The 25228-nt window shown below is 39.3% G+C and overlaps 2 protein-coding genes across 9 annotated transcripts in view; one reads left to right on the forward strand and one right to left on the reverse strand.

Moving 5' to 3' along the window:
* The window catches only part of trip12 (thyroid hormone receptor interactor 12), a 31105-nt gene extending 9300 nt beyond the window's left edge, over positions 1-21805 (reverse strand). Inside the window, exons 1-30 of one of the 8 annotated variants that reach the window (XM_008425413.2) lie at positions 21628-21805; positions 18690-18836; positions 18184-18309; positions 17216-18003; positions 12723-12828; positions 11581-11717; positions 11313-11396; positions 11122-11217; positions 9508-9659; positions 9296-9331; positions 9109-9204; positions 8934-9026; positions 8683-8844; positions 7928-7996; positions 7666-7831; positions 7303-7420; positions 6831-6987; positions 6569-6722; positions 5628-5856; positions 4034-4152; positions 3620-3827; positions 3355-3455; positions 3078-3264; positions 2822-2963; positions 2421-2612; positions 2319-2330; positions 2069-2220; positions 1828-1985; positions 1615-1688; positions 1336-1535 (exon numbers count right to left, since the gene is read on the reverse strand). In XM_008425413.2, coding sequence (XP_008423635.1) covers positions 1336-1535; positions 1615-1688; positions 1828-1985; positions 2069-2220; positions 2319-2330; positions 2421-2612; positions 2822-2963; positions 3078-3264; positions 3355-3455; positions 3620-3827; positions 4034-4152; positions 5628-5856; positions 6569-6722; positions 6831-6987; positions 7303-7420; positions 7666-7831; positions 7928-7996; positions 8683-8844; positions 8934-9026; positions 9109-9204; positions 9296-9331; positions 9508-9659; positions 11122-11217; positions 11313-11396; positions 11581-11717; positions 12723-12828; positions 17216-18003; positions 18184-18309; positions 18690-18787 — 4412 coding nt within the window. In that variant the 5' untranslated portion in view covers positions 18788-18836; positions 21628-21805. Of the gene's footprint in view, positions 1-1335; positions 1536-1614; positions 1689-1827; positions 1986-2068; positions 2221-2318; positions 2331-2420; positions 2613-2821; positions 2964-3077; positions 3265-3354; positions 3456-3619; positions 3828-4033; positions 4153-5627; positions 5857-6568; positions 6723-6830; positions 6988-7302; positions 7421-7665; positions 7832-7927; positions 7997-8682; positions 8845-8933; positions 9027-9108; positions 9205-9295; positions 9332-9507; positions 9660-11121; positions 11218-11312; positions 11397-11580; positions 11718-12722; positions 12829-17215; positions 18004-18183; positions 18310-18689; positions 18837-20082; positions 20507-21169; positions 21544-21627 lie in introns of those variants that run through there. The other 7 variants (XM_017308274.1, XM_017308272.1, XM_017308273.1 and 4 more) reach the window with 7 other exon arrangements.
* A 466-nt stretch (positions 21806-22271) lies between these two features.
* Positions 22272-24680, forward strand: fbxo36a (F-box protein 36a). Its single transcript, XM_017308276.1, has 4 exons — positions 22272-22380; positions 22527-22635; positions 24150-24322; positions 24477-24680. The coding sequence occupies exons 1-4, from the start codon at positions 22285-22287 to the stop codon at positions 24660-24662; spliced, it is 564 nt and encodes a 187-aa protein (XP_017163765.1). The 5' UTR covers positions 22272-22284; the 3' UTR covers positions 24663-24680.
* The last annotated feature ends 548 nt before the right edge of the window (positions 24681-25228 follow it).

Consider the following 25228-nt stretch of genomic DNA (forward strand, 5'->3'; position numbering starts at 1 on the left):
GCAGACTTTGGTCACAGCGTTGTCCCATATATGCGACACCTCAGTCAACACAATAATTCAGCGCATGAGTGACAACTTGTCTCTGTACAGCTAGCTTTGCTAGCATCACGTCCACAGAKCTTACCTTTCTTTAAGCTTTCCTTCCAAGTGACKCTAAAAGTTGGACGAAGTCCCCACCATCTGTGAAAGCGAAGCGCTGCTGATTTTATATGTCGCCATATCTTATGATTTATGCAGCTATTATCGATTAGACAAGACATCTTCTCCCGCTCAGAGAAAACCACTGCGCATGTCTGGAGCTCCCCGTGCGAGTAAAGGTGGAGGCGATGGGTGACAACAGACAAGTAAGTGACGTTATTGCTTGGATTTTACAGCGCCACCTTAAGTTCCATTTTAACAGAAAAAAAGCTCAATGCAACTTGGATGTAACGAGTAATGCAATAGTTTTGTAGAAATGTAGTGAAGTAGAAAGTACAGATACTTACTGTAAAATGTAGTGGAGTAAAAGTAGAAAGTACCCATTATTAAATCTACTTAAGTTAAGCACAGATACACGAAAACTCTACTTAAGTACAGTAGCGAAGTACTTGTACTTTGTTACTTCCCACCACTGGTTTTCAGAAAACTGCATCAGAACATCATATTATAATTTTGAATTTTTTTACTTGCATTTTGACTTTGAGGGATACATTTTTGTAAAAATCTTTTCCATTGAAATGCTATTTTAATATTATTTTTTGATCCAACCACAAAAACTTTAGAGTTTGAAACTGTAGCCATAAATTTCAATTTCAAAAAATTCAAAATACAAAATTTTGTAATTTTGATTTTTTTGTTGTTGTTGATAAAAATCATGAAAACACCATGTGCTGAAAGCTGGCAAGTGATTTGGTGGTGTCAAAAAAAAAAAAAAAAAGCAATTGTCCGGTTTTTTCTTTTTGCATGTGGACAAACGTAAATCAAACCAGCATTATGTAGAGAAATCTGAACAGTCATTTGATTACGTGTTACAACTCGAGCAATAAAATTCCCAAAAAGGTGGGTTAGCATTCTGACATTACAAGTACGAACGAATGACTAGATTTATTAGTGACATAAAAACAAACATTATAAAAATGAAAGGAGCCGTTTGTTTATCAGAAAATCAAATATGTTAAAAATAACTAAATAAAAACAAAAAAAAAAGTCTTGAAATTCAAACCATTTCCTTCTCAGTTTCCATTTTTTCATACTTATGCAAGCTTGGAAAATGACATGAAGATCTACAATGAGAAGCAAAGCAACTCTGTATTCCTGCAAGTCACCGGGATTCAGGAAATGCAAACCGTGTTTTACCATATTGTGTGCGTTTTGGTCCAGATTCCAGCCCTCCCCAGTGGATTTGCTTCATCGTCTGTCGACTCCCGCTCCTCTTCTGCCTGAAGACTGTATTGCCGAACAGCCTGGTACACCGTCATGTTGTATGGCAGCAGGTGGTCACCAATGTAGAACTGTAGTCTGTGACGTACGCTGCCAGAATTTAGGAACTGTGCCGCCTGAGTGAACAACAAGTGTTAGTAGCAAATGTGGTTAAAGGAAAATTAAGAGTAAAAAAAGAAAAATGTAATAAATTACCAATGATTCATCTATTTCATCATCTGAACCGTCATCGTCGCTGTCCTCATCTTCTTCCCTGATTCTACCGTAACCTAAAGAAAAAAGAAATAAATCAAGTTTAAAATGCAAATGAGTAGTCAGAGATGATTGTTTTTTACTATTTCAATTACATGCAGCTGGTCTAAAACCTCCAAAGAAAAAAAAGGAAGAAAAAAAAAAGACAGCTCTCACCTCTGACCACAAGATATCTCTCGATCGCTTGCACCAAGGCCAGCGGGTCAATCTTCACCGGGCCGCCTTTCCACTGTTTAACATTAGTGCAGTCTGGGTGCCTCTGCAGCTGACACTTGAGCTGATGTGTGTTGAAGAACTTCAGTGCCTGAGATCCCCTGATGAATCAAATATATTTGATTTAATAAAGTAGACTAGGCAAAGCAAATTCTCCCTCGAGACCAGATGTTTGCACACAGACCTGCTGCCATTGCCATTGCCACTGGGAAAGTCGTGCACCTTGACTGGGAACTGCTCCATTTGGCTCAGACAGCTGTTCATCTTGTGTACGAGTGCCAGGTACGCCGAGTTATTTGTGGGATCCAGACGACCTATAGGATCAACGCCTGGCAGCTGTGAAGCAAAGAAAACATGATGAAACATACAGACAGAGCACGAGAGCAAACATGACGCAGATCACAAACCCTCCAATGTCTATTCACAGCTCCCACCTTCTTCAAATACTATTTAGAACAAATTTAGGAGAGGAAACCGGTCATCGTACACAAAATGAATATTATCTAGACTTTGGAATGACCCTATTGGCTTCTCACCGGACAACCAGCGAAGATGTTGAGGAACCTCTTGAGCCGCACGTCACGACTGAGCAGGTCTCTGTCCGCGTTGGAGGTAAGGTAGATCAGAAGCTGCTTCACCAGGCCGCTGTGCTGGATCTCAAACGATGACACGTCAGATTCTGACACGATGTTGGAGATTTCCATCAGGCACTCCAACCCACCATCCACCTGGAGAACATGGGAAATGTTTCATTCCTGGTGTGAAATATTCAATATACACTCTAGACCGGAGATGTTTACAAGTAATTTTTCCTGAATCGGAGTTAAATATCAAGTCAATTTATGTCCCAGGCATTTTTTTTTACCCGTTGCCTATTTGTTACTTTCTGGTTCTTGCTCAACAACGTGCATGTTTTCACAAAGAGCGGATGTCGTACCTGCAGGTTCAGCTGCTCGGTGGCCGTGCAAAGTCTCTGGAGAACATTCAGAGCGGGGTTGCTGCCGTCCACATTCTCAGAGTTGAAGTAGCGCTCCACAAATTTACTTGCCTGCTCTTTAATCCAGGCCTTAATTTTATCTCTACAACGTAAAAAGAATTAAAGCAAAACTGTAAAATCAAGTACAAACACTGAGCGAATACATCAACCAACAAGATCCGTCCGAATAAAAATTGCCATTAAGTCGTCAAAGTACCTGTTATTTGAAATCGAGTCTTTGGGAGGTGCTCTTGCCAGGCCGCTTACTCCGGCTGTGCGTGAAGGCTCAGAGTTGGCATTGTTAGTTTGAGCTCCCAGCTTCCCCCAGGTCTTGGGGTTGAGGCTGGCCAAGAACGACGACTTGGGTGACTGAGTACTGGTGGGGCTCTTGGCTGCAAAGAAGACTGGCAGTTATGCAAATATCATCAAATGTGCTTTCTTTTCCAAAGGTTGAGCATTTCAAACACTCCACACAGCAGTGCTTTGACACTTACCCTGATTGTCTGCTTTATCATCGTCTCTTGGCGGAGAGTACTTAGGCCTTCTGGGTCCTCTTTTTGGAAGGCGTTTTCTCTTTAGGACATCACTTAACCGCCTTAGTATTAAACAAGAGAAGGCGGCTTAAAATAACCATTTAATTTCAAAATTTTCACAGCTAAATGCGAAGAAATGCATCTCCAATTTGGCACAGAAGGCAGATTCCCTTCAAGTTTTTTTAATTCTCTGTAGAGTCACTATGTGTGTGTCCTGAGTGTTTACCCCTGGGGACTGAGGTCCAGCGAGTCGTCCATGCTGTGCTGAAAACTGGGGGAGCCCAGGTCAGGAGTTGCAATGTTAGCCGATGTCGTGGATACACTGGTGATTGTTGTGGTACAGAGGCTGGCAGTACCACTGGAGCAGGCCTTTGGGGGACTAGTGACAAGAAAGCTCTCAGACTCAGCAAGGTTCTTTACTTGATGCATTACACCTGGAAGAACAAAGGAACTGTGTCAGAAAACACCCACATAAATATAAAAACTGGTTTTTAATTCTAAAAAAACAAAATGAAAGCAGTCTGTAATATTAATATGTCCTCTGTGCAGGAATTCTGTGATTTCTACTGTTTGCTTTTAGTTAAAAACCATTATTTAAAAGTTAATTTTTATTTTCAAGTCCATAGGTTTGTGCACAAACCTTCTCTTCTAAAATAGACACTGAAGACATCAGGCAGCTTCTGCATGAGGATCTCTGCCATCTGCAGAGATCCAACCACAATCTTCAGGTCCTGGCTGGACAGCATGGAGGCAATGTGACTGTAGAAGGAAACAAAATGAAACAAGTTAGATTACTCTCAATAAAATTGATTTAAAAACATCAACTGTTTGTTGCCTTGTTAGGGAAGCTTCAAGTATTTTGAATAAAACTTTCTATTAGAGATGTGCCGATCAGGTTTTTTTCTGCCGATTTCGATTCCGATCACCCATGAGAGCCGATCACCGATACCGATCACATATTTACTTATTTTTTTAATCATAAGCACTACCGGTTACATTATGTGGAAAAATTAACCATTAATTTACCTTAATTTAGACAAAAACTTGTTTTTAATAACTTTTTCCAAGAAAAAAAACAGGCATTGTGCAAATTGTACTGCTATCGGTAATACCATCTTTAACAGACTGAAAACATATGAAGGCTCTGAAGAGGCTAAATAATGCAAAACCTCTCAACATTGCAAAAAAAAAAAATCAAGTATAAAGCTTAACATTCAAAGGCAAAAACAGTTTCCATTACAATAAACAATTCTGAGTTATTGAGTGAAAACTTCCTGATAGCATGGCGGCTAGCTGATTGCTGCTAGTTCTGAGTGGCTGTTTCTGACTGAGCAGAGTAATTATGCAGAACAGGGAGGAGATCGATTATTTTTTTTTAGAGATTATTTGTCTCATGTTAGGACAGCGAAAGTTTTAATACGCAAGTAAAATGTAGTTGGATGTTGGATGCTGCAGTTTTAAGCAGAGGTTCTGTGTGAGAGTCACTACTAGGTGGAGCAGAAGCGGCGCTCCGTCTGTGAAATATTACTACCTGTAGCGCGTAGCAGTGGTTCAACAGCGAGAGCAGAACCAGCGTCTTACATCGCAGCTCTAAGACTTAAATAATTTTGCGGGTTATTTGTTTAGCTTTCTGACCGTCATGCTAATCCAGGTGAGTGTTTGTAGCTGTGCGCTGCTTTACCTGTTATCTGATCCTCCGTATGTCTTTTTACTGCAGTGAGCCTCGATGTAGCCAAACTCCATCAAGTATGGCATTGTTTTTATGTCATATTTTCCGCCGCAACACGCAAACTTTCCCATTCACTCAGTGCATTATAGTTCCACATTGCTTAGGATTTGTTGCTGCGCGTTTGCACAGAGTGAAGGAAAGAGGAGACCAGCTGCACAGGCAGGCTGCGAAATGAGATGCAGGTGATCGGTGTAATCGGCAACAAGAGATCGTGATCGGCGATCATACACTTTTTCACGTAAATCGGCCGATTATGATCGGCGGCCGATCGATCGGCACACCTCTTTCTATCCTTCTTTATCATACATTCAGTTTGTTTATAGAGAGATAATTCACAGCATTTCATCTCAAGGCACTTTACCAAAAAAAGTCATTTTAATCCAATCGAGTATTCATTCCAATTGATCCTAATTAGTATTCAAACCGAATTAAAAAAAACATTTTCTAAGGAAACCCAGTAGATTATGCCGAGTTACTGATCTGCAGCATGTTGCTGAGTGCTTACCTGGACACAGCATGGTTCCTCAGCACATCCTTCAGCAGCTCGGCGTCAGCAAAGTAGATGATCCTGAGGATGGCTCTAAGGCACTTGTGTCGGACAGCAGGGCCAGCTGATGAGCTGTAGACCTCATACAAGACCCCAAACAGTGTTTTAATAAAGCACTTTGCCAGCTCAGGGTCCTCCTTCATCAGCTGGGCTCTTGCATCTTCCCGACGAACCTCTTGGTGACTCCCTAAGTTTTTTTTTTTTTTTTTTTTATTGACAAGATGAATCATGTTAGTCAGGTCAGAGTGTTTTGCCTCAAGGTCATCACAGAGTTCCTGCCTCCTGGTCAAGGATGTGCTTCAGATTTACTGCAGGAAAAAGGCACTGAACACTGAGACACAAACCTGTCGGGTAAAGAGTGCTGCCATGTTAGAAGCAGAACCACCAGTGTTTAAATGCAGAGGTTATGCATTTTACCTTACTGCACTTCATATGTTCTGTTATAAATTGACTGTGTTCAATTTTCAGTTGTTTTTTTGTTTAAGTTGTTGAATATCTAAAAAAAACCCTATGTTTTACTTTGTTGTATGCATTTAAATGTTAGCATATTGAAGCAAAGTTGAAAAGGTCAGGTTTAGCAAGAAAAAAAATTGCAATATGAACAATAAAAAGGTTTAATAAAGAATATAATTTCATCTCTCAAGACTGCTTTAAAAACGCCTAAGATTAACTTATTCAGTTGGGATTAAAAAGCAAAGGAAAGAGACAATACTACATGCTCCATTCTTTCCTTGTTCAAACAGTAGATGCGTATTTAGACATATGATGCTTTGAGAGATCTTTGCCCATCGAAGCAATCAATTAATGAACATACAAAATATCTTGTATTTCTCATAATCTAATAAAATACAATCCTCATTGTCAAACAAATCTAGGGAAAAAAAAACAAATGTTAGAACCTGTGTTAGGATTGGCAAGAGGATTAGGCTTCCTCTGGATACCGCGTGCTGTTCCTGTGTCTTCATTTATCTGCTGCATAGAGTTGAAGTCAATTGTGTACACACGGCCCAGTGTTGACAGGCTGATCTCATCTTCTCCGTTCTGGTGGGCCGTCTGAGGAAAAGACAGATAATCAGCATCACAGACAGATGAGCCAAGCAAATATCCATTGATACTGCAACTCTGTAAGGAACCAGAGTCTTAACAGGCTTTTTTTTTTACCTCAATGATGCGGCTGTCGATGCGGTTGTAAGGATGCCACAAGCCCCGGTCATCCCTCCACTGCCAGATTGCACCCTCTGTTGTTTGAGCACTGCCTTTCTTCAGCATAGCGTCAACTGCAAAGATGCCCTCTCTGGGGAGGCAGGGCATCAATTCACTGGATGGGAATATGAAAAAAGGAAATACATTAGTTTGTTCTGCTCCACACTTCAGGTTCAAGTCTGCAGTGATTGTGGCTGCAGAAGCCAATTTAAAAAAATATATATGCATTTTAAACTCAGGAGGAAGGAAAATGAACATGTGTGGAACATGTAGTTGACATATTAAGTGGATGGGTCTTCTTAAGTTTTCAGCAACAACAAATAAAAGATAAGATGTTTTCATTCAATTTATATTTGATTTAATCAATTGCTTTATTGCGTGCCATTCACTGTATTTAAAGGGTTGGCACAACAAAAACTAAAGACATTACCAAATGAGAGAGGTCAGTTCGTAGAGTTCCTGGGGGCTTCGAGGTACGAGCTCAATTTGTTCCTGGCAGCTTCCATTTGATGCACCGCACAAGAGGAAACGCAGAGTTTCTGCTATGTCTATTCAGAAGGACAGACACATATTGTGGTTTTAATCTCTCGTTTGTAGTTTATTTTCACACACACGTCAAGCTAAACACTGAATTCATGCCAACCTAGCACAGAGAAGTAAAACTCCACAATTATTTAAGACCGTTTACATTTGAGACATGAAAAACTATCCAATTTTTATGCTACTGTTGGCTGATGGTTTAGTGAGAAAACAAATCAAAGCAATAACACCCGCTGAGGTGCGAGTTACTCACTTTGTTTCATAAGCTGGACTGCCAGACTTGGGCAGTTGGAGCACATCAGCGAGAGCATGCGCACAACCATAATAAACATCCCCGAGCTGAGAACGGGAGGCGTCACAACTAGCAACTGCTGGATGTTGGTCAACAGGTCCCTCGATGCCACCTGCTGCAGCAGGTTCTGCCAAATAAAATAGATGGAGAAAAACAACAAACTGTTAACCAAAAAAAACATCAGACACAACAAACCAGTTTCAGATACAGTCAAAGTACAGACCTCTTCGTGTTGAAAGTTGTCCACCAGTCTGGCAAAACAAAGACAAGTGCTTTCAACGGACTTCTTATCCTGAAAGACAAAGGAAACGACATTATACTTTACTGAAAGTGCTGTCTGAGTATCATTTTAAGCACCTGCCAAGTGATAAGGTAAAAGTAAATGACATGAAATATTAAAGTGTAAAAATAGGATTACATTTTATACTCAATATCGCCGCAGTTTAAATACCTTGTGATTTTTTGCCTACAGCATCAAAGACGTTGCTGCCAAGCAAATATAGCAAAAAGTCCAAACCTTACTCCATATTTAACATTTTATTTCTCTGCTGCTGCTGTTCTTCGCGGTGCTTTTCTAGCTAGTTACATATATTTGTCTAGATTCCAACATATTAGATACTGCCACTTTTATCAACAACATTGTTGCAACTTTTGCATTTAAAGACATTTGTTAAAATCTCAAAAATATTTAGAAGACCATCAAAGACAAAAGACATTTCACACCAAATAAAACTTACACTAAAGGATATTTAAAAATTTGAGTTTGATCAGAAATGTTTGATATATTTAAATGTAAAAACTATTCAAAATAAAACATGTCCTCCTGTTTCCTCCTATATAATCTTAAGGTATTTCTGGTATTTAAATATGTAAAGTCAAAATATAAACTTCAAAATCTCAAATTGCGTAACAAAAATTTATTCCAGGCTCCCAATCAGATAAGATTGATTATCTTCGTCTCGAGCTGATCACACGCACCTGATGTGTAAGTCTCTGAGTCAACAGTGAGAGCGAATCATCAACAAAGTGAAACTCGTCTGGAGTAATGCTCTGGCAGCAGTTCGCTGCTATGGCCAACGCATTCCTCTGGGCATTGATGCTGAAGAACTCCAGGTAGAGGAGGCAGTGAGCCAGGCCCCTCTGTGAGGGAAAACATGTTTGTAAGAGATTAATGCAAGAGAATAAAGTCATTTGGAAGTAAATAGGGTAAAAGTAAAGTCAATACGTACAGCCTGTAAAATTGCTTTGCTGTGTCGCCTCGACAACATTTCCAAGGCTGTGAGGGCTTGTTCTGCTACGTCTATGAACTGGATCACCTGAAGCTGCAAACAAGGAAGAGGAAAAACTATTAGCTTTTAAAATAAAACCAGGGGAGTGACTGAAGAAGGATTGTAATGCATTTACTTTCTCCAGGAAGACAGGAATAGCGTCAACCACGACAGCAGAAGAACGAGGAAGTGCCTCCATCATGTAAGTGAGCGCACGCGATGCATGATTCATCTTTGTGCAACAAGCAACACAAAGAAGTCAGTTTTTACAGAAAAACAACAAACTAACTTCACTTACAAGCAAACAAATCAATCATACTTACAATTTCAAAATTATGCTCCATCTGTAACAGTGTAATCTGTAAAAGAAAGTGAAAGATACTTAGCTTCAATAAACTGTCAACAGATCAACAATACATGCCAAGGTAAAAATTAAACAACTACAATACAGAATTTGTCCTTAGAAAAATAAAAACAAAAACAATCAGCTCACACTTGTCACATCACTGCAGCTTGACAAGTCAGTGAGACTTACCAAAGCAGGCACCACACTCTTGACAGGAAATCCACCAAGAGTTTCCTCATTGCCCATCACCAGCAGCTGGCACATCTCAATGGCAGCTTGGAGCTGTTGAGACTCGTCCCCTGTGGCCTGGAGGCCCTGCAGCAGCTGCTGGGCCTTGGAACCTAAAACACAAAGATTTGGTTGGTAAAATTGATGGAACCCTGTTGGTTGTAGGGCTGCATAAATAAATCGATTCTGCGATATACATCAATATTTTCCGCCCTAGGAAAGTATCGATTTTTCATCCGCGAGTATCGATCCGTTAAACCATAGGGGTCCATAGCCTTATAGCTTTTTAACGTCTAGTTTGTTATGGCGTAGCAGCAAGGTCTCACTTTCAGTCTCAATCTCACTTTCAACTTGAGCTTAAAGTGCTCATTATAAACTACACACCAGTTTTTAAATTGTGATAATAGGCGAAGTATAACCGGAGTTATGCTAAAATTAGTAAACCATATTTTTCCCGAATGTCAGAGAAATGTCAAAAGCGCCGCCATTCCCGATTATGTGAGAGGGAATGAGCTTCCAAACATACAAAACGAAACGAAACATTAGATTCCTGTGTTTTTGGAAATGTAAAATCTTCAATAAATAGCGATGGGCTCTAATAGCGGCGCAAACGGAGCAGCTGCAAAAGCAGTGAGATCGTGAAATTAATGCAAATTTCGACTAGTAGCATTCACTTCGTAATTGGCTTTTAACTTAGCGATTTTTGAAGAATGAACATGGGTTGATAACATCCGAAGCGGGCGAGAAGCAGGAAGATGAAGAGGAAAAACCCCCAGCCGGAAACCGCGGCGCAGTGAGGATTTCCATGATGACAATAGCTGATCGATCATTCTTATTAGCAACAGACAAAGAGTATCAAAGACTGAGAGAACGATGAGATCCTGGCAGTGTGAGAGGCAGCTACTTGGGAGATCCAAGCAGGGGAATAGCGGCGCTGCGTAGCTGCAGGGAGTCGATCACTACGGGGTGAGGAAGAGCCACTACTTTAGCAGCTAGTAGTAAACAGCTTACAGCCACGGCTAACTCCGGGAGCCAAGGTAGAAAAACCTTTTTCCCCGTAGTCCAAAAGACTGCATTTGTGGCTGCATTTTTACCCCAAAATGCAGCCACAGTGTCCAAAAGAAAAAACATAAGTGCAATCATTTGCATATTGAGAGTCTACAGAGGCTKATAATCTCCCCACTCTGCTCCTGGATTACCGTTTAAACTTTTGAGTTTTATGTCAAATCCACATGAATTAATTGACAGAAACTAATTCTCTCACTGCATCTTTGATTCATTTTGTCCAGCTGCAGACTGTTAGACTGTCCAATCAGAGTCAGGTATTATTGTGTAGTTGGTGCTTTTAATCAGTTTTCAGTTAACTAAATTCAAGTCTATGGAACACAAAATGTCACTAAAATCACTGTCCTTCTAAAATCTTTCAGAAAATTGTAAAAATGCACTGAATCGTATCGAATTGTATTGCTCAACAAATATCGTGATACATATCGTATTATGACCAGAATATTGTATCATATCGTGAAATTATTGTATCACTACACCCCTAGTTGGTTGTAGGGAGATTGTACTCACTGGCTCCACTGCCTATGGTCCTGTGAAACAGCTGCGACATGCGGGGCCCCAGGGGTCCAAAAAGATGTGGTGGGAGACCTCTGGCTTCCAGAAGCGCTATGGTTTAGGAGGAATCATCAAGGTACAGGGAATGAGTATGTATATCTGTTTTTATTGCCATTACGTTATAAAAACCTGTGAGTTTAACAAACCTTGAAGCCTTCCCATTTCTGAATCATCAGACTCACTCTCTCCAGAAGTGGTCATGCCCACTGCTCCAGCAACTGAGCTTGAAGCTGGAAAGAAAAACAGTATTAAAAACTCATCAGTAATGTCACCTTAAAACTGCCGGCCTGTTTACAACAACTCTCAGAAATTTGTTTGTGCTCTGTGGTCACGTTTTGATTGCCCATTTTACTCTACAAACGGAGTCTAGTCAAAGTCACAGACTAAGTTGTGGTTTAGGACAGTCATTTTTACCTGAAGCTCCTTGTGACGCCTCATCAGTGCGAGCAGCTGATGAATTGGCCCCATCTTGGTTGTTGTCGGAGTCAGCCATTTTCTCCTGCCGGCGAGCGTCGGCTGCCCCGCGCTTGCCCAGGCCTGAGCCCCGCCGACTACAACATGAGAAGAAACTAAATTAAAATGTCGGAATAGCAGGGAACGTAGCGCAAACAAAAAACACAATATGCTTCCTGAATGACCTGATCTTCCCCAGACAGAACTAAATACAGGAGTGAACACAAACAAGACCGTTTTTCCTCAGATGGTGGTCTACCAAAATATTAAACATTCTGCCAACTAACGATGTGGCGTCCATCACCAATTAAGCAGCAAGTTACCTGAAATATTACCAATGGAAGATTTGTTTATATTAAAGACTCAGTTTGAAATCCTCATCAGCAGAAAATAAATAAATAAAAAATTTATATCTACACCAGTCAACATTTTGCGAGTGGATATTTCAGATACATCGTTTACGTTTCAGCATTTTGGTGCCGACTGAACCCACCATGGTCACCATGTTACAAACATATTCCTCCAAAGCTATACTGGGGATTTCAGGGGAATCTGGCAAAAATGCCGTAAGGGTATTCCTGATGTATCATTCTGAATTATTCTAACATGCCAAATGTTGTTTGTAGGATAACTTGGAAAGAATGTAGAGTCTTAAGTTGTTTGCCCACACTGATGCCTAGAATTTAAGTACCATTTTATAGCAAAAATCAGGTTACTATATTACCTTAGTTATAAAAAAATTATTTGTATATCAAACACGACTTAAATGAAATGTGTTAAAAACAATGACTTCGCAATTTAACACCTTGAAATTGGGTCTTTGTCTCTTTAAGAAGCTCCTGCTCTTTCCAGCTCTGTCTTCAGCATGTCATCAAAAACAATGCTTCTCATTATTCCATTTGCAACTTTTCTTAAGAGCGCTGGACTGAGTAGTTTGCATGATAAGCTCAGCATACTTGCAGCTCTGCCAAGTGTTTGAAAATTGCTGCTGTCACTAGTCTAGAGGAGATAAGCAGGGGAGTTTTAGGGAAGGGCGCTCTGTGAGGCTGAAGCTCTGAGGAGGAGCTTTGTGGAAATGGGCGACACTTTGTAAAAGTTCCTACCTGGTGCTGGCACAGGAGCCCGTGGTCTTCTGGCGTGTGCTCCGCCGAAAACTGGGGAGCTCTGCTGGAGGAGACTCGCTGCGCTTCTTTGTGGATTTTCTCAAACCTAAGGGAAAACAAAAATGAGCGTTAATTGTTTAGATGGATCTTAGTCTTAAACTAGTCTAAGTATACATTCGAAATGATGGAAGCTATGCATCTAGATGCAAATAGAAAACACTTTCCTTTACAATTTAAGGAAACATTTTTAACAATAGTTTATAGATCATCATGTGGGGAAATATAATAAAACAAATGGGAAATTTTCCCTGCCTTTTGGTCCCATATGAAGTGCTTAGGACAAAGTTGGATGCAGAATACTCTTTTTTTTATACAGCACAGGACCTGTGCTGTCTGCTTAGACCCCTATACCACCAGCCAAATGGGTTATTAATAGCAACACGACCATGGCCCTATGACAGAACAACCTTCATGCTAGGTCTGTGACTCGTAACTCAGTGGTACAAATCTAAACACTAAAAAGTTTCAGAGCAAATAAATTGCACAGGATGGTTTTTTACTTTTTTATTGACTTGATATTCAATCTTGCATTCTTTAGAATTGCTCAATCTTGAATATTTCCAAATTTCAGAAAATCTAAAGATTTTAAACCAGTTCTACTTAATTAACTACACCTCCCTTTAATCTAGAAGCAAAAACATTTAAATTTGATCATCATGTTGAACACTTTTTTTTGCTCATGCAGTAAAAGGCAATAAGTAAATTAATTATAAAGCCCACTCACCATCATATAAGTGTATCTTAAAATTTAAAGAGTGATAAATTTATTCCAAATGTGATGAAGCTTTTTCCCTTCTGAGAGAAGCAGGTCGTTAGTCCTTCCCTACCCTCAAACACACTTCACGTCAGCTGGTGGGCCAACACGTGAGAGCCAACTTAGGAGGGGTCTCACCATTTGGGCCAGAGCCCATGACACAGAGTCCACTTGAGTTACTTTCCTTTTACTCACCTAGAACAGCCTGAGCCCATGCTAACCTGAGAAGCCTCTGCCTCCTTCTCAATGTACACAATTTTGTTCAGCTTAATTATACTTCTATATGCAGGTTGACTTTTTTCCTCTCTTACGAATAAGAATAATAGTGGAAGGAGCTGGAAGAAAGATATAGAGGCTTTACATGACTCTCCAACAGTACAATGTTAGCAACAAAAAAAATACTTCTCTCATTTTGAACAACAGTATTCACTGTTAATTTTTAAAAATACAACATATTCTGGATAATGGATCATGTGACCATGACAATAACTGAACTGGCGCAGCTGTCAAGTTATCAGTCGTCTGTCTGAGGACACTATGGTTGATTTAGTTTCAGATGAAAGGTTGATGAAAGGTTAACTTTCTAAAGACATGATAATGTGTTCTGGGCCCGCCTCTCCTGAACCAGGTATTCCTGTTATGCACTAGTCACACAAAAGAGGAGTGCAGTTATTTGTGCTGATTCTGAGGTTTAAATATTCTTAAATCACAGAGAAATGATAAACCATCTAAAGCTTCACCTCAACAAAACTTTAAGGTATTTTATTTGAAACACAAAGTTATAACGTCACTGTGGTTTACCAGATGGTATGGAAGTTTAACCTGTAAAATTTGGCCTGCTGGAGGCAGATTATCATTTTTCTACTTTGTTTTACCATTTTCCTGTATTTTGACAGCGAATACCCTTTTCTTTTCAACAAAGATATTTTTGCTTGACAAGCGTAAGCATAGCTTCACACAACATGCAATAATCATAAGTCAATTACTTTAGAGACACCTCCAGACTCACTGCAAAGGTTTAAGTGACTGAAGACAGATAGAGCTCATTCACAGACCTTGAAAAGGCAGCTGTTGCACTGATACAGTAAGTCCTTGTGCTACTGGCACATTCCCACCACCTGCTCAGCTTCAAGATACTGAATGGAAGTGATAATCATCTCCAGGTTGCTCCTGGGTTCAGAGCAGTTATAGATCACCTGACGCCATTACTAACCTATTTTGTGTGGTGACGCACATATCACAGAGGCACACAACCACCACAAATGATGGATTTTATACGACAGGCCAACACAAAGCATAATTTAAGATTAAAAACACACACACACATACATATATATATATATATATACACACACACACACACACACACACACATATATATGGACTATGAAATTTGGGTAACACTATTTGAAGGGGTGTGCATAAGACTGACATGACACTGTCATAAACGTGACATAACACCTGTCATGAACATAAAGAAGTCTTTGTGAATGTTTATGACAGTTGTCATGAAGTGTCATTTAGTAAATAATGACACTTTTAATGCAAAGTTGCTCTAAAAGTTGCATTGAAAGTCCATTAAAATGTCAACTTTGCATTAAATTATAATTTACAAAATCATGCAAAGTTGGCACTTTTAGAGCAAATTTGCATTAAAAGTGTCATTATTTACTAAATGACACTTCATGACAACTGTCAAAGACTTCTTTATGTTCATGACAGGTGTTATGTCATGTTTATGACAGTGTCATGTCGATCTTATGCACACCCCTTCAAATAAAGTGTTAGCGAAAATTGTTTAGAGAAAAAAATATTTGTATGGTATAATTTGTATTTAAACCACATAACTCTGATACCCTTAAATAAATGTCCAAGGCAATAAAACGTCTCGAGTGGCCATTGTTTGTCTTTTGTGTGTTTTGGATTCCCTTCTGTGTTTCTATCACCTTGCTTTCTGATTGGCTACAAGTCACAACAAACAGGCTGCAATCTTGTTTGTCCTCAAAAAAAAAAAAAAAAAGACCCCAGACACTGTGATATCAGGCCAAGACAACCTAACTTGTTGAATATGGTTAGTCATATGGTTGGCCACCTCCCACCATGAAGCTCCACCATTAGGTCAGGGATAATCCCAAATGTCCTGCCTGTCCACCGGGTCCTTCTTTAAGTACATTTATATTTCTATTGTCTGATTTGGTCCTGGTTCCAGCAGTGGAAACACAGGCTCTCCAACACAGCTGTCACTATGAATGTGAGCATAAAGTCTGTACCGACAGGTTGTTAGTAAAATAAAGATCCATTACTGCACAGTTTCAGTGGGTTTTTTATTTTATTGGTTATGTTTCTTCTGACTGTAAGATAAACATTTTGAAGGTGTCCAGCCTTAACCTGAATTTAAGAAAATATGGAGGGAGCTAAATATTAAGGTGATGGAATGGAGGCATTTCTTCAAACACCAAAGAAATTATTAGAGTATCAATGGGAACAGAAAAGCCTGTCATAAATTTTTTTGACTATGTTAATAAAGACGCTTATATTCATGATTAAAATCGGTATGAACTGACATGCCATTTGCAATAAGATTTATTTGTAAAAGACACTAATTTTATGTTGCTGTAAGCAGCTCCTGCCTTTTCACCATCAGAAAAAAAGCTTTTTGTTTCAACAAAATACAAATGTAACCTTAAATTTGCCAGGGTTATGAATAATATTGTGCTGGACAGTAAATACGGAAGTAGTAGTTAAAAAGCTTCAGCTCCCAAATGAGTCAAAACTAAATGTTGTGAAACCACTTTTGCTGCTGCTAATTACATTTTTCTTCTCCACTGTAAAAACATTTAAGGTTTTTCATGGAGAGATAGTTTTCACTCAAGTTTGCAGCTGTAAAATAATTTTCTATTTTTCCATTAACAGGTGGCCTAGCAGTCAAGAAATTGATATTTTATTTCATTAATCTGCAGCAGAATAATTCTGTTAAACGTCAGAACAAATGGTGCAACGACAGTAAGGGGGCAAAACTAATAACATCTTTTTTTTAATAGCTGGTCCTTTGATAGTTTTGTTTTCTACTTCGGAAATGTTATTGACTTGTAGTTGATGGCAGCTACAGTTTTAAACAAACACATCCAGAGTCAGAAAACCTGGACTGAAGTCCATTACCACAGTCTGCCAAGTCAGATCATCTAAACATGTCTTGTACAACCTGCTTAATAATCCAAGCCAATGAAGCATTAAGCAAGCATTTACTACGTGTAAATATAACACACTAGTCAAAGCATTTTTTTTTTCCGTACGTGAGCAAGATCATTAGTTACCATCTGTTTTTTTAAACATAAAAAAAGCAAAGCAACTGGAATAATAGAGAGTAGGACGTTTGTGAAATCTGAGATGGGTCACACTAAGAATACTTTATCTGAATTTACAGTTTGTTCTGTTTTTGCCTTGTGGTGTAGATGAGCTGTAGCACATTTAATCCTAGGAGCCATTATAAACACATGATTCTAGTGGTTTTGGTGGATGTTTGTAACCGAGACTGTGATGGTAGTTTGCACAAGAATCATGTCACATTAATCTACTATCTAGGTCTATAATAATGAACTAATCCTCTACCAGCCAATCAAAAAGTACTACATATCTACCGCTTGCTACACACAAACAAGTTAATTTTCACACAACTTACTTGCTAGTTTAGCTTGTAGTCCAGATGGCCCAGGTTTGGAGGTCTCAGTTTTGGAAGTTCCAGGTAAGGAAAGTTTGGGTTTTGGCAGGTTTACTTTGGGGTTGAAGCGTGTTGCCCAGTCAAACTTTGAAGAGCTGGCAGTTTTGGCCTGCTCCTTGTCTCGTGTACTGCGACGCGGAGAGGGACTAGATGCTGATCTGGAACGACGAGCTTTTGTCTGATCTTTTCCCTGTTTTAAACGGGCGCCCTGCGTAGCAGCACTGTTGGTGCCTGTGGTAGAGGAAGAAGAAGAGGAGGAGGCAGAGGAGGACGAGTCTGTCACGTTGCTACACCCAGCTTTGGCTGAGGCGGCCGATTTAGACGCCAGCTTGGTTGGTTTTGCAGTTCTGCCTTCGGTACAATTGGGTAGAGACCCAGCGGTGCTACTTAGACCTGGGAAAGAGTCTGATTTTTTCCGTTTCTGGACTGGAGAGGCCGAGCTGGCCGCACTCTTCTTGCTCTGATTTCGACCTGTCGATGCAGGTGCCTCTGAAGAAGCCTGTCTCTTCTTGGACTTAGCTGGGCCTTTCTTGGTCTCTGAGGTATTACTTTTGGGTGGTGGGACCGATTTGGGCTTCTTGGAAGGGGTGGGCCCAAGGACGCTAATTTGGTCAGGAGCGTCGCTTCGTTTGAGCCCTCTGGTGCCCTCACTCTTTGACTGGTGGCCTGGTCGTTCCTGTTCGGATGTTCCCGCAGCCTGCGAGTCGTCTTGCAGCACTAATGAAGCCACTGATAGGTTAAGACCGCTTCTGTAAGGTAGCAAAAAATAAGAAAATTATCTGGCAGAATTCTTTAAATCAGAAAAAGAATTTAAAGAGATTATGCCAATCTAAAAGTACAAATGTGTAAAATACAAGGGGCAAAGAAGGATGCAGTTCAACCTTAGATACACACATATACACTAAGCACCAAGTAGAAAATAGGAGTACCTTCTTGAGCTGTGCCCTCTGGACTGGCCAGTGGCTGAGCTGGCAGTGGCTTTGGGAGCCTTAGAATTAGGTCTTCTACTTTCAGGTGGGGAATTTGGTTTATGTTTTACCTGCTCTGACTGCAACCTGTAAGGTTGGACATTAAAAGAGCAAGGAACAGTGTGGGTTTCTGGAAAAAGGCCACATAAAAAGAATTTATGAATCCCTAAATTGTCTTAAGACAAAAATGCCAATTCTTTTCGTCACCAGCACCTCTGGAGTAACCAGTAAAAAGAAAAAAGCTAAAGTAAGAGTTATCTGACTACAAAAAGAAAGAAAAACATAGTTTTCTTTTTGTAAAGGCACATACATAGCCATTCAGCAATCAGTAAAGTTTCCTACAGTGTTTACAAAAGTGAAAACTCTTCTCAATAAACATCAGTCTTGCTGCTCGGTTTAATCAAGAAAAGCAGACAGGGAGTTTATTGATTGAGAAAGTATAAAGCAAACATGCAAGACGGACTCACCTTCCAGCTGCTGTGTGGTCTTGTGGCTGGGCCGCAGCAGTGTTCCTCTGTGAACGGCGCAGTGACCCCCCTGGATTGGAATTAGGCCGGTTGGACATTGGCACCTCTCTCCTGAAGGGACATACCCTTTCTAGACACTACCATTCACTAAAATAAAAGACAGCGAGCAGACATGAGCATATAAAAAAATCATAATGAAAAATTAACAAGTGGCAGCATGTTTATAGCATTAGGCTACAGCTTCCTCTTTGTGGCGATTTCAGATGTCCTATTTCACAAAAGACACCTTGATCAACATTTAGAAACTCTGTTAAGAAAAAAAAAAGACTAAAGAAACACTAATCTAACTAGTGGTCCTGGGACCTGTATTGGCTAATAAACAAACCACATGTATGCAATCTCAAAACCACAGGTAGTTTAACCAAAAAATTTTGATCCAAGTCTACAAATGACTTCATTAATTGTATGTGATCTATATTCCTTTGATCCAAAAGTTAATTCAATTAAATGAATCTCTTCGAATAGAAATGCAATTAAGGCATGTTCTTAATAGCTAAGCATTATTTTTAAAACTTTGCATGGAATCACTGAATCCCCTATGTTTACACTCTTGTTGCAGCCTATGTGTTTTCACAGTTTCTATCAACATATTGTTGACACCGTATAATAAACCAGATTTTCTTTACATTTCTACCTCTGGGAAAAATGGCTTTGAGGTATTCTTGTGATAAAATATTACCCAGCATTATTATAACAGCTGGGTATTTTTCTGAGCGTCAGTAATCAGGGACGCATGCATGTCAAAATACACATATATAGATCATAGATATTTTTTAAATAAATTAAGTTTTAAACAGAAATCAAATGGCATAAACATTCCATAATATATAATATTTCTCCGTCTTGAATATTAGAAATAACAAGGAAAGCTTGCTGTAGGAAATCGCCAGTTTTAGTAATAATGGTAGAGAATTTTATATTGCAGCACGAACAATTTGCATATAACCTTAATTCACATGAGACAATTGATGAGGCTGAACATGACCATATCCAGGTGGATTTGATATTTACAAAATAATGCCAACTTACCACCTAAGTACTTTTGGCATACTAGAAAATTACCACCAAGAAATAGCAAATAAACTGACGATTAATCCATGATATAATGAATTCTGATGACAAAATACGCCACATTCCCGGAGCTCATAGGGCCACGTTAGGCCTACACTGACAGTGCATCCTTGTCTTTGTTATTCGAGCACTGACAACTGGCACGCCACTCGCCAGTAATGTGATTAGATTTACACAGCAAGTGGCTGACATTTTTAATCGCCATCTCGTTTGGTTCGTCTTCACAACATAACCAAGACACCAACCGCGTCCTGTTTAGTACCTATGATTTCCAGAGGCCTTTATTTCTGACGTAGTTGTTTAGCATCACCGAGCAACGTTAGCATGTTGAGCCAGTCATTCCCTTCCAATCTCATACGTTTTGACAGCACCGAGTTCACACTGTATGTTCTGCGGTCAAAAGTTACCACCCTAAACGCGACAACCACAATACGAATGGTACCTCAACGAGAAAATAACACATTTGAAAGCTTAAACAGTTAAAAGTTACGCTGGCTAATTTAGCACTGGTTGCATTGAACTGCGTAGTTTGAGTACCGGTGTGTCAACCTATTTAGACACTTAACCAATAGGTAGGTTTAAACTACTATCTCGTTTGTAAGTTGTTTCGTAAACGAAAAAGGATATGGTCTTAAATAAACTACAAAGACAGCCTCCCAAAATAAAAATGTAACTACTTGAGATGAGCTAGGCACCGAAAATGGCAGCATCGGATGGACCGACAGCGGTTTGATGTAATAAAGCTGTGGGGCTAGCTAGGTTGGTATTCGGGCTATTATGACACACAAGTATGGCTGACAAGTTTTAAGAAAACGAAAAGAGACGTGATGGCCCAAAATGCGTTGGTCCACATTTTATGATGATTGGTAGGGGAATCAAATTCAAAATACAACACTGTCATACAACAAATACAATGACTAATTCTTAGCCTCGGTGTCAACCTAGTTGTTGCGTACAAGCTAGCTAACCTTTACAAATATGAGAACTGAACCGATGTTTTCTTAGCCTACAAAAGGCCAAGGGCTCCCTTTCACTGCACCAATGTCTGGGGTTTTAGCTAATGCTAGCCTACAGAAAATAAGTTGTCTAACAAAGTGTCAACAAAACGCATAGTGTGTTGTTACAGTTGGGCAAACAGAACCAAATAAAGCTAAAATCTTAATGCCGTGGCTAAACTGACAAGCGTCGAAGCTAGTTAATTATTAGCAAGCTAATATGAGCTTAGCCATGCAACATAGCTTTTTTAATGGCCGTTCAGTAGTAACCTGACAAAATAGAAAAAAAATACATTCACAAGTACCTGGTTGCTATTAAAAAAATGAAAGTTCTCCGATTTATGAAATACTAACCTTATCAAAACAGAATTAGCCACCGCAGGGCAGTCACGTAGGTTACGTTAAGCGACGTTAAATCATCCAAGAGCGTTGTAGCTAACCTTGGCATGCTAATCAATAAGAGCTTTCCTTGTTGTCACTGGCTAGCGCTTTGCCAGCTCGACAGAATGGGGTTCACAAATAAGAGCTTAAATACACCTCACAAACACGTGAGTTCCTGATTAAATACAATAAACTCAAACTCAATTAACTAGTCGCACAACTAAAAGGTAGCACGACCTCGCTAGGTTGCAAAAAGAAATGGCCACTGATACATTTTAGACACAAAAAAACAGGAAAGCAGGAAGGGAGTTCGGGATGACTCTACGACACAGAATCAAAATTCTATTGATACAAATCGATAATAAATCATTTCTAAAGACTGATGACTGAGATGTCACTGAAAATGTAAATATTTCACATATTATTGTTACCTATTTGTTCCAGTGTTGTAGTTGTAACAGACTGTGCACTGCTCCTCTTTTCTCTCTACCCCTGCTAGCTTCGTATCAGCTGAGCGGCCTACAACTGCAATATACATCCGCGTTATTCATCCGCTGTGGAACTAGATACCCGTGATTTTCGACATCAGCTTACTGCGACTCGGGAGAGACGCTTCTCCTACAAACACCGATTTTTAGTCTAAAATAACAATACAGCGCTGCTGAAAAAGAGTTTTATCTGTAAATGTTCCGCTGTGATCAGTTAAACACTGGTGTTACTAGCTTGTCACAAATATTAAGTATAAATCCGCTGGGTCGTGAACCCCCCTCACCTCCTCCCACTTTCGTTTCTCTGTCTCTCCCTCTCTCTCTCTGAATGTGTAAAAATATAACTCTGTTAATAATTTAAGTCATCATAATTATTTTTTTTCTGTTGCTCAAACGTACGTCCACTAATCGTGTTCCTTTGCCGTTGATGTTTTTTAATATATACTGTTATATTTATTGTTATATTTTAAATGTGCGCCCTGAAATTTTGGCTTTGAATCTTTCAATGAAAATGTGACAATTACTGCATTCTATTCTATTGAAATAATTCAGACAGAGTTGTTTTCTTGTTGTTGTCATGGTTACAGTGCTGCGTCCAAAATGGCGTCGTTACTGGGGGAGAAGCTGTTTGAAATTTCTGGCCAGGGCCCAGCACCCTCTAAAGACTTTTACAATTTTGTGATTACCAGAAATGAGGTATGGTATGTCTTGAGCAAATGCACATACTTGCGTGAGTTCTCGCTCATTTTTACAAATCTCAGAATTCAGATGTTACTGAGGTAGCGATTTTCGTACTTTGATGACCCCATTGTCTGTCTGTTTGTTTATTTGTTTAATTTAAGGTCATTTTGAATATGTGGACCATCTCTTTGCGACGTGAAAATAAATTTCGTCCTCCAAAAATGCAGAAATCAACTTTTCCTCATTTTCTACTGGACAAAGAACTTCAGGGTAAGATGTATTTATGTCCTTATTAATCTCTTTTTATGGTTAATGTTTAAGCTTGACTGAACCACCTTTGCTATGCAGAACTCTGTCTGGTATAATTATTGTCCCTTAAAATAAACATTCAGTTGACTGAGGATTATATCTTTCCTTACAGGGAAAACTGCCATTCATGTTACATAAGTAATGAAGCCACAAATCAGTAGAAAAAAAGTATTCTAAAAGTCTGGATCCACCTTCAATTTCTTAGTCATTTATTTCAGAGAAGCCAAACTATTAACACTACTACGGAAAATTTATATTAACTTGCTAACCGCATCTTAAAAATTTGGTACCCTATTTTGAAGGTTTTATTTTGTGTCAACGTGTACAACTCAACTGCAGCAAAGACCCAGATTAAAGCCTCTATGAAATTCGAAGCAGCACAAACAATTTTGATCTCATAGTTTTTTTTTTCTTAAATTGATAAAAAAGTACTTAGCAGTTTTAAAACATATACTGTGCCATTTGTATGTGTATTGACATCCCTAGCAAAAATCAGAAAAACAACAAACTTTGGTTTGTGTAAATTTATTCACGGAATGAAAAAGAAAATCACATGAAGATATAATTATAATTGTACAATGTTACCACAATAGTATCATCGCCAATAAGTTGAGCAATAGTGGAGAGGGAGGTAGGAATTTGTCCTGTAATCAGTGGGTTGTTGGTTGCTGTGTCCATCTCTGTCATTGTTTCCTTGGGCAAGACACTTGTACTTCACCCACCTTGCCTGCTGGTGGTAGTTAGGAGGGTAGATGGTGCCAGTATCTACCTTCTGTCAGACTTCTGTGGCTACAATCAAGTACCTTCCCTACATCAGCATTTGAATTTGTGTGATTGAGAATTATTGATTTCATTATAAAGTGTCTTTGAGTGTAATAGCCACTTTAGTTATGGACAGTGGAGGTGGTCATTGGGGACCAGTTGGTTGTGTTGACATATAACTTTTTGTGTACTCAGGAGGGATATACATTTTGATACGTAGTGGTCCATTTTCTCACTAAAGCTAACAAACATCGGTTCAGATGACAACATTTCTGAGCTCTGATGCCCTGGAGGAACCAAGGTTGATAAGTAGTCTTGGCTCCTGGTAGTGAAAAGAGAGAGACATCATTGGGAAATATAAGCACTACCTATAAAATGTGTGCATGATTTCTTAAAGTCCTGGTCTTAGATCAAATCTGTAATTTAAGAAATACAGTTTCTTTCAGCTCTTCTGAGTTGTATGCAAAGAAGCTGGGCTAATTGTCTTTTAAAATACATTCTTGGTTCAAAAACATGTATTATACCTTTCAAATAGTGGGATGTTTCACATGTTTAGAAGACTTACCAAGCAAAGCTGTACCATTAACAAAAGACAGTCATTAACAAAGTGTGGTATAATTTAGTACAGTTGTTTGCTAAGTTGTCAATAACACTTTTTATGTGAGTTTTCAAGAAATTACCATTACCATTGCCATGATCCATATCCTCCATAGATGAGGTTAGCCGTGTTTTTGGTGAGAAGATCCTGGACTATTCGCTGTCACTGTGTCAGGGAAACTACGACTATCTTGATCGCTTGCAGGATGACTTGCTACTCAAAATCATCTCCTTCCTGCAGCTGAAAGATAGATTTGTGTTGGCACAGCTTTCCAAAAGATTCAAAATGGTAAGACCCTTACAAAACATCAAATGTTCAATAATGAGGTGACTGGATTTGCTTTATTTTTAATCATTTGTGTGATTGTACATTAACTGTCACACCTTCTAAAACAATTTTAACAATCCTCGTCTTCCTGTCGTGGGGTCTAACTGGACCATAGCTCTGCAACTCTGAAAAGTTTTGGGAACTGATTGTGAAGAACGACTGTCCTAATTACAACCCTGAACTGGAGGACTTGGCAAAAGCCATGGGATGGAAGATTACCTATTTTACCTTCTTTCATGATGGCACCAACTATAATGACAACAGCAATGACACCACCAGCAATGACACCAAAAAGCAGTAAAAATGAACAGCAACACAACTGGTTTTTCTTGTCATTTTTTAGTGAACAAAGTATCCATCCATCCATTTTCTTACACCCTGGTCCCTCAGTGGGGTCGGGAGGGTTGTGAACAAAGTAAAAAAAAAAAAAAAAATTGCAAAAGCATTCTTAAAACAAGTTAGTACTTTCATATTGCCAACAGTTGCATTTTTGAAAAAAAATGTTAACATAATGGAAAATTACAGGCAACTCAAATTATGCTACATAAAAAAAATTATATAACATATATATTTTAAATTAGATCAAAACACAAGGTGGCAAAAATATAATCGAAAGATCTTAAATGCTTGAATCCTGCTGACATCAGATCAGACAACGTCGGGTTACATACTTCCTGTTTACATTTGAGCAAATTATTGTAGTGCCCTCTGGTGGTGGTCCTCACGACTGGATGGCGTCTTTGCTTCCCTCATTGCTCTTCAGTGTGTTACCACTGTGATGTGTTCTTTCAATGAGCCAGCAGAGGGAGCAGCACAGCAGTGAAAGCAGGATGATGTAGGGAGGAGGAGGAGAATAAAGAAAAACAA

This window comes from Poecilia reticulata, linkage group LG13, assembly GCF_000633615.1.
Source record: "Poecilia reticulata strain Guanapo linkage group LG13, Guppy_female_1.0+MT, whole genome shotgun sequence".
Lineage (NCBI taxonomy): Eukaryota > Metazoa > Chordata > Actinopteri > Cyprinodontiformes > Poeciliidae > Poecilia > Poecilia reticulata.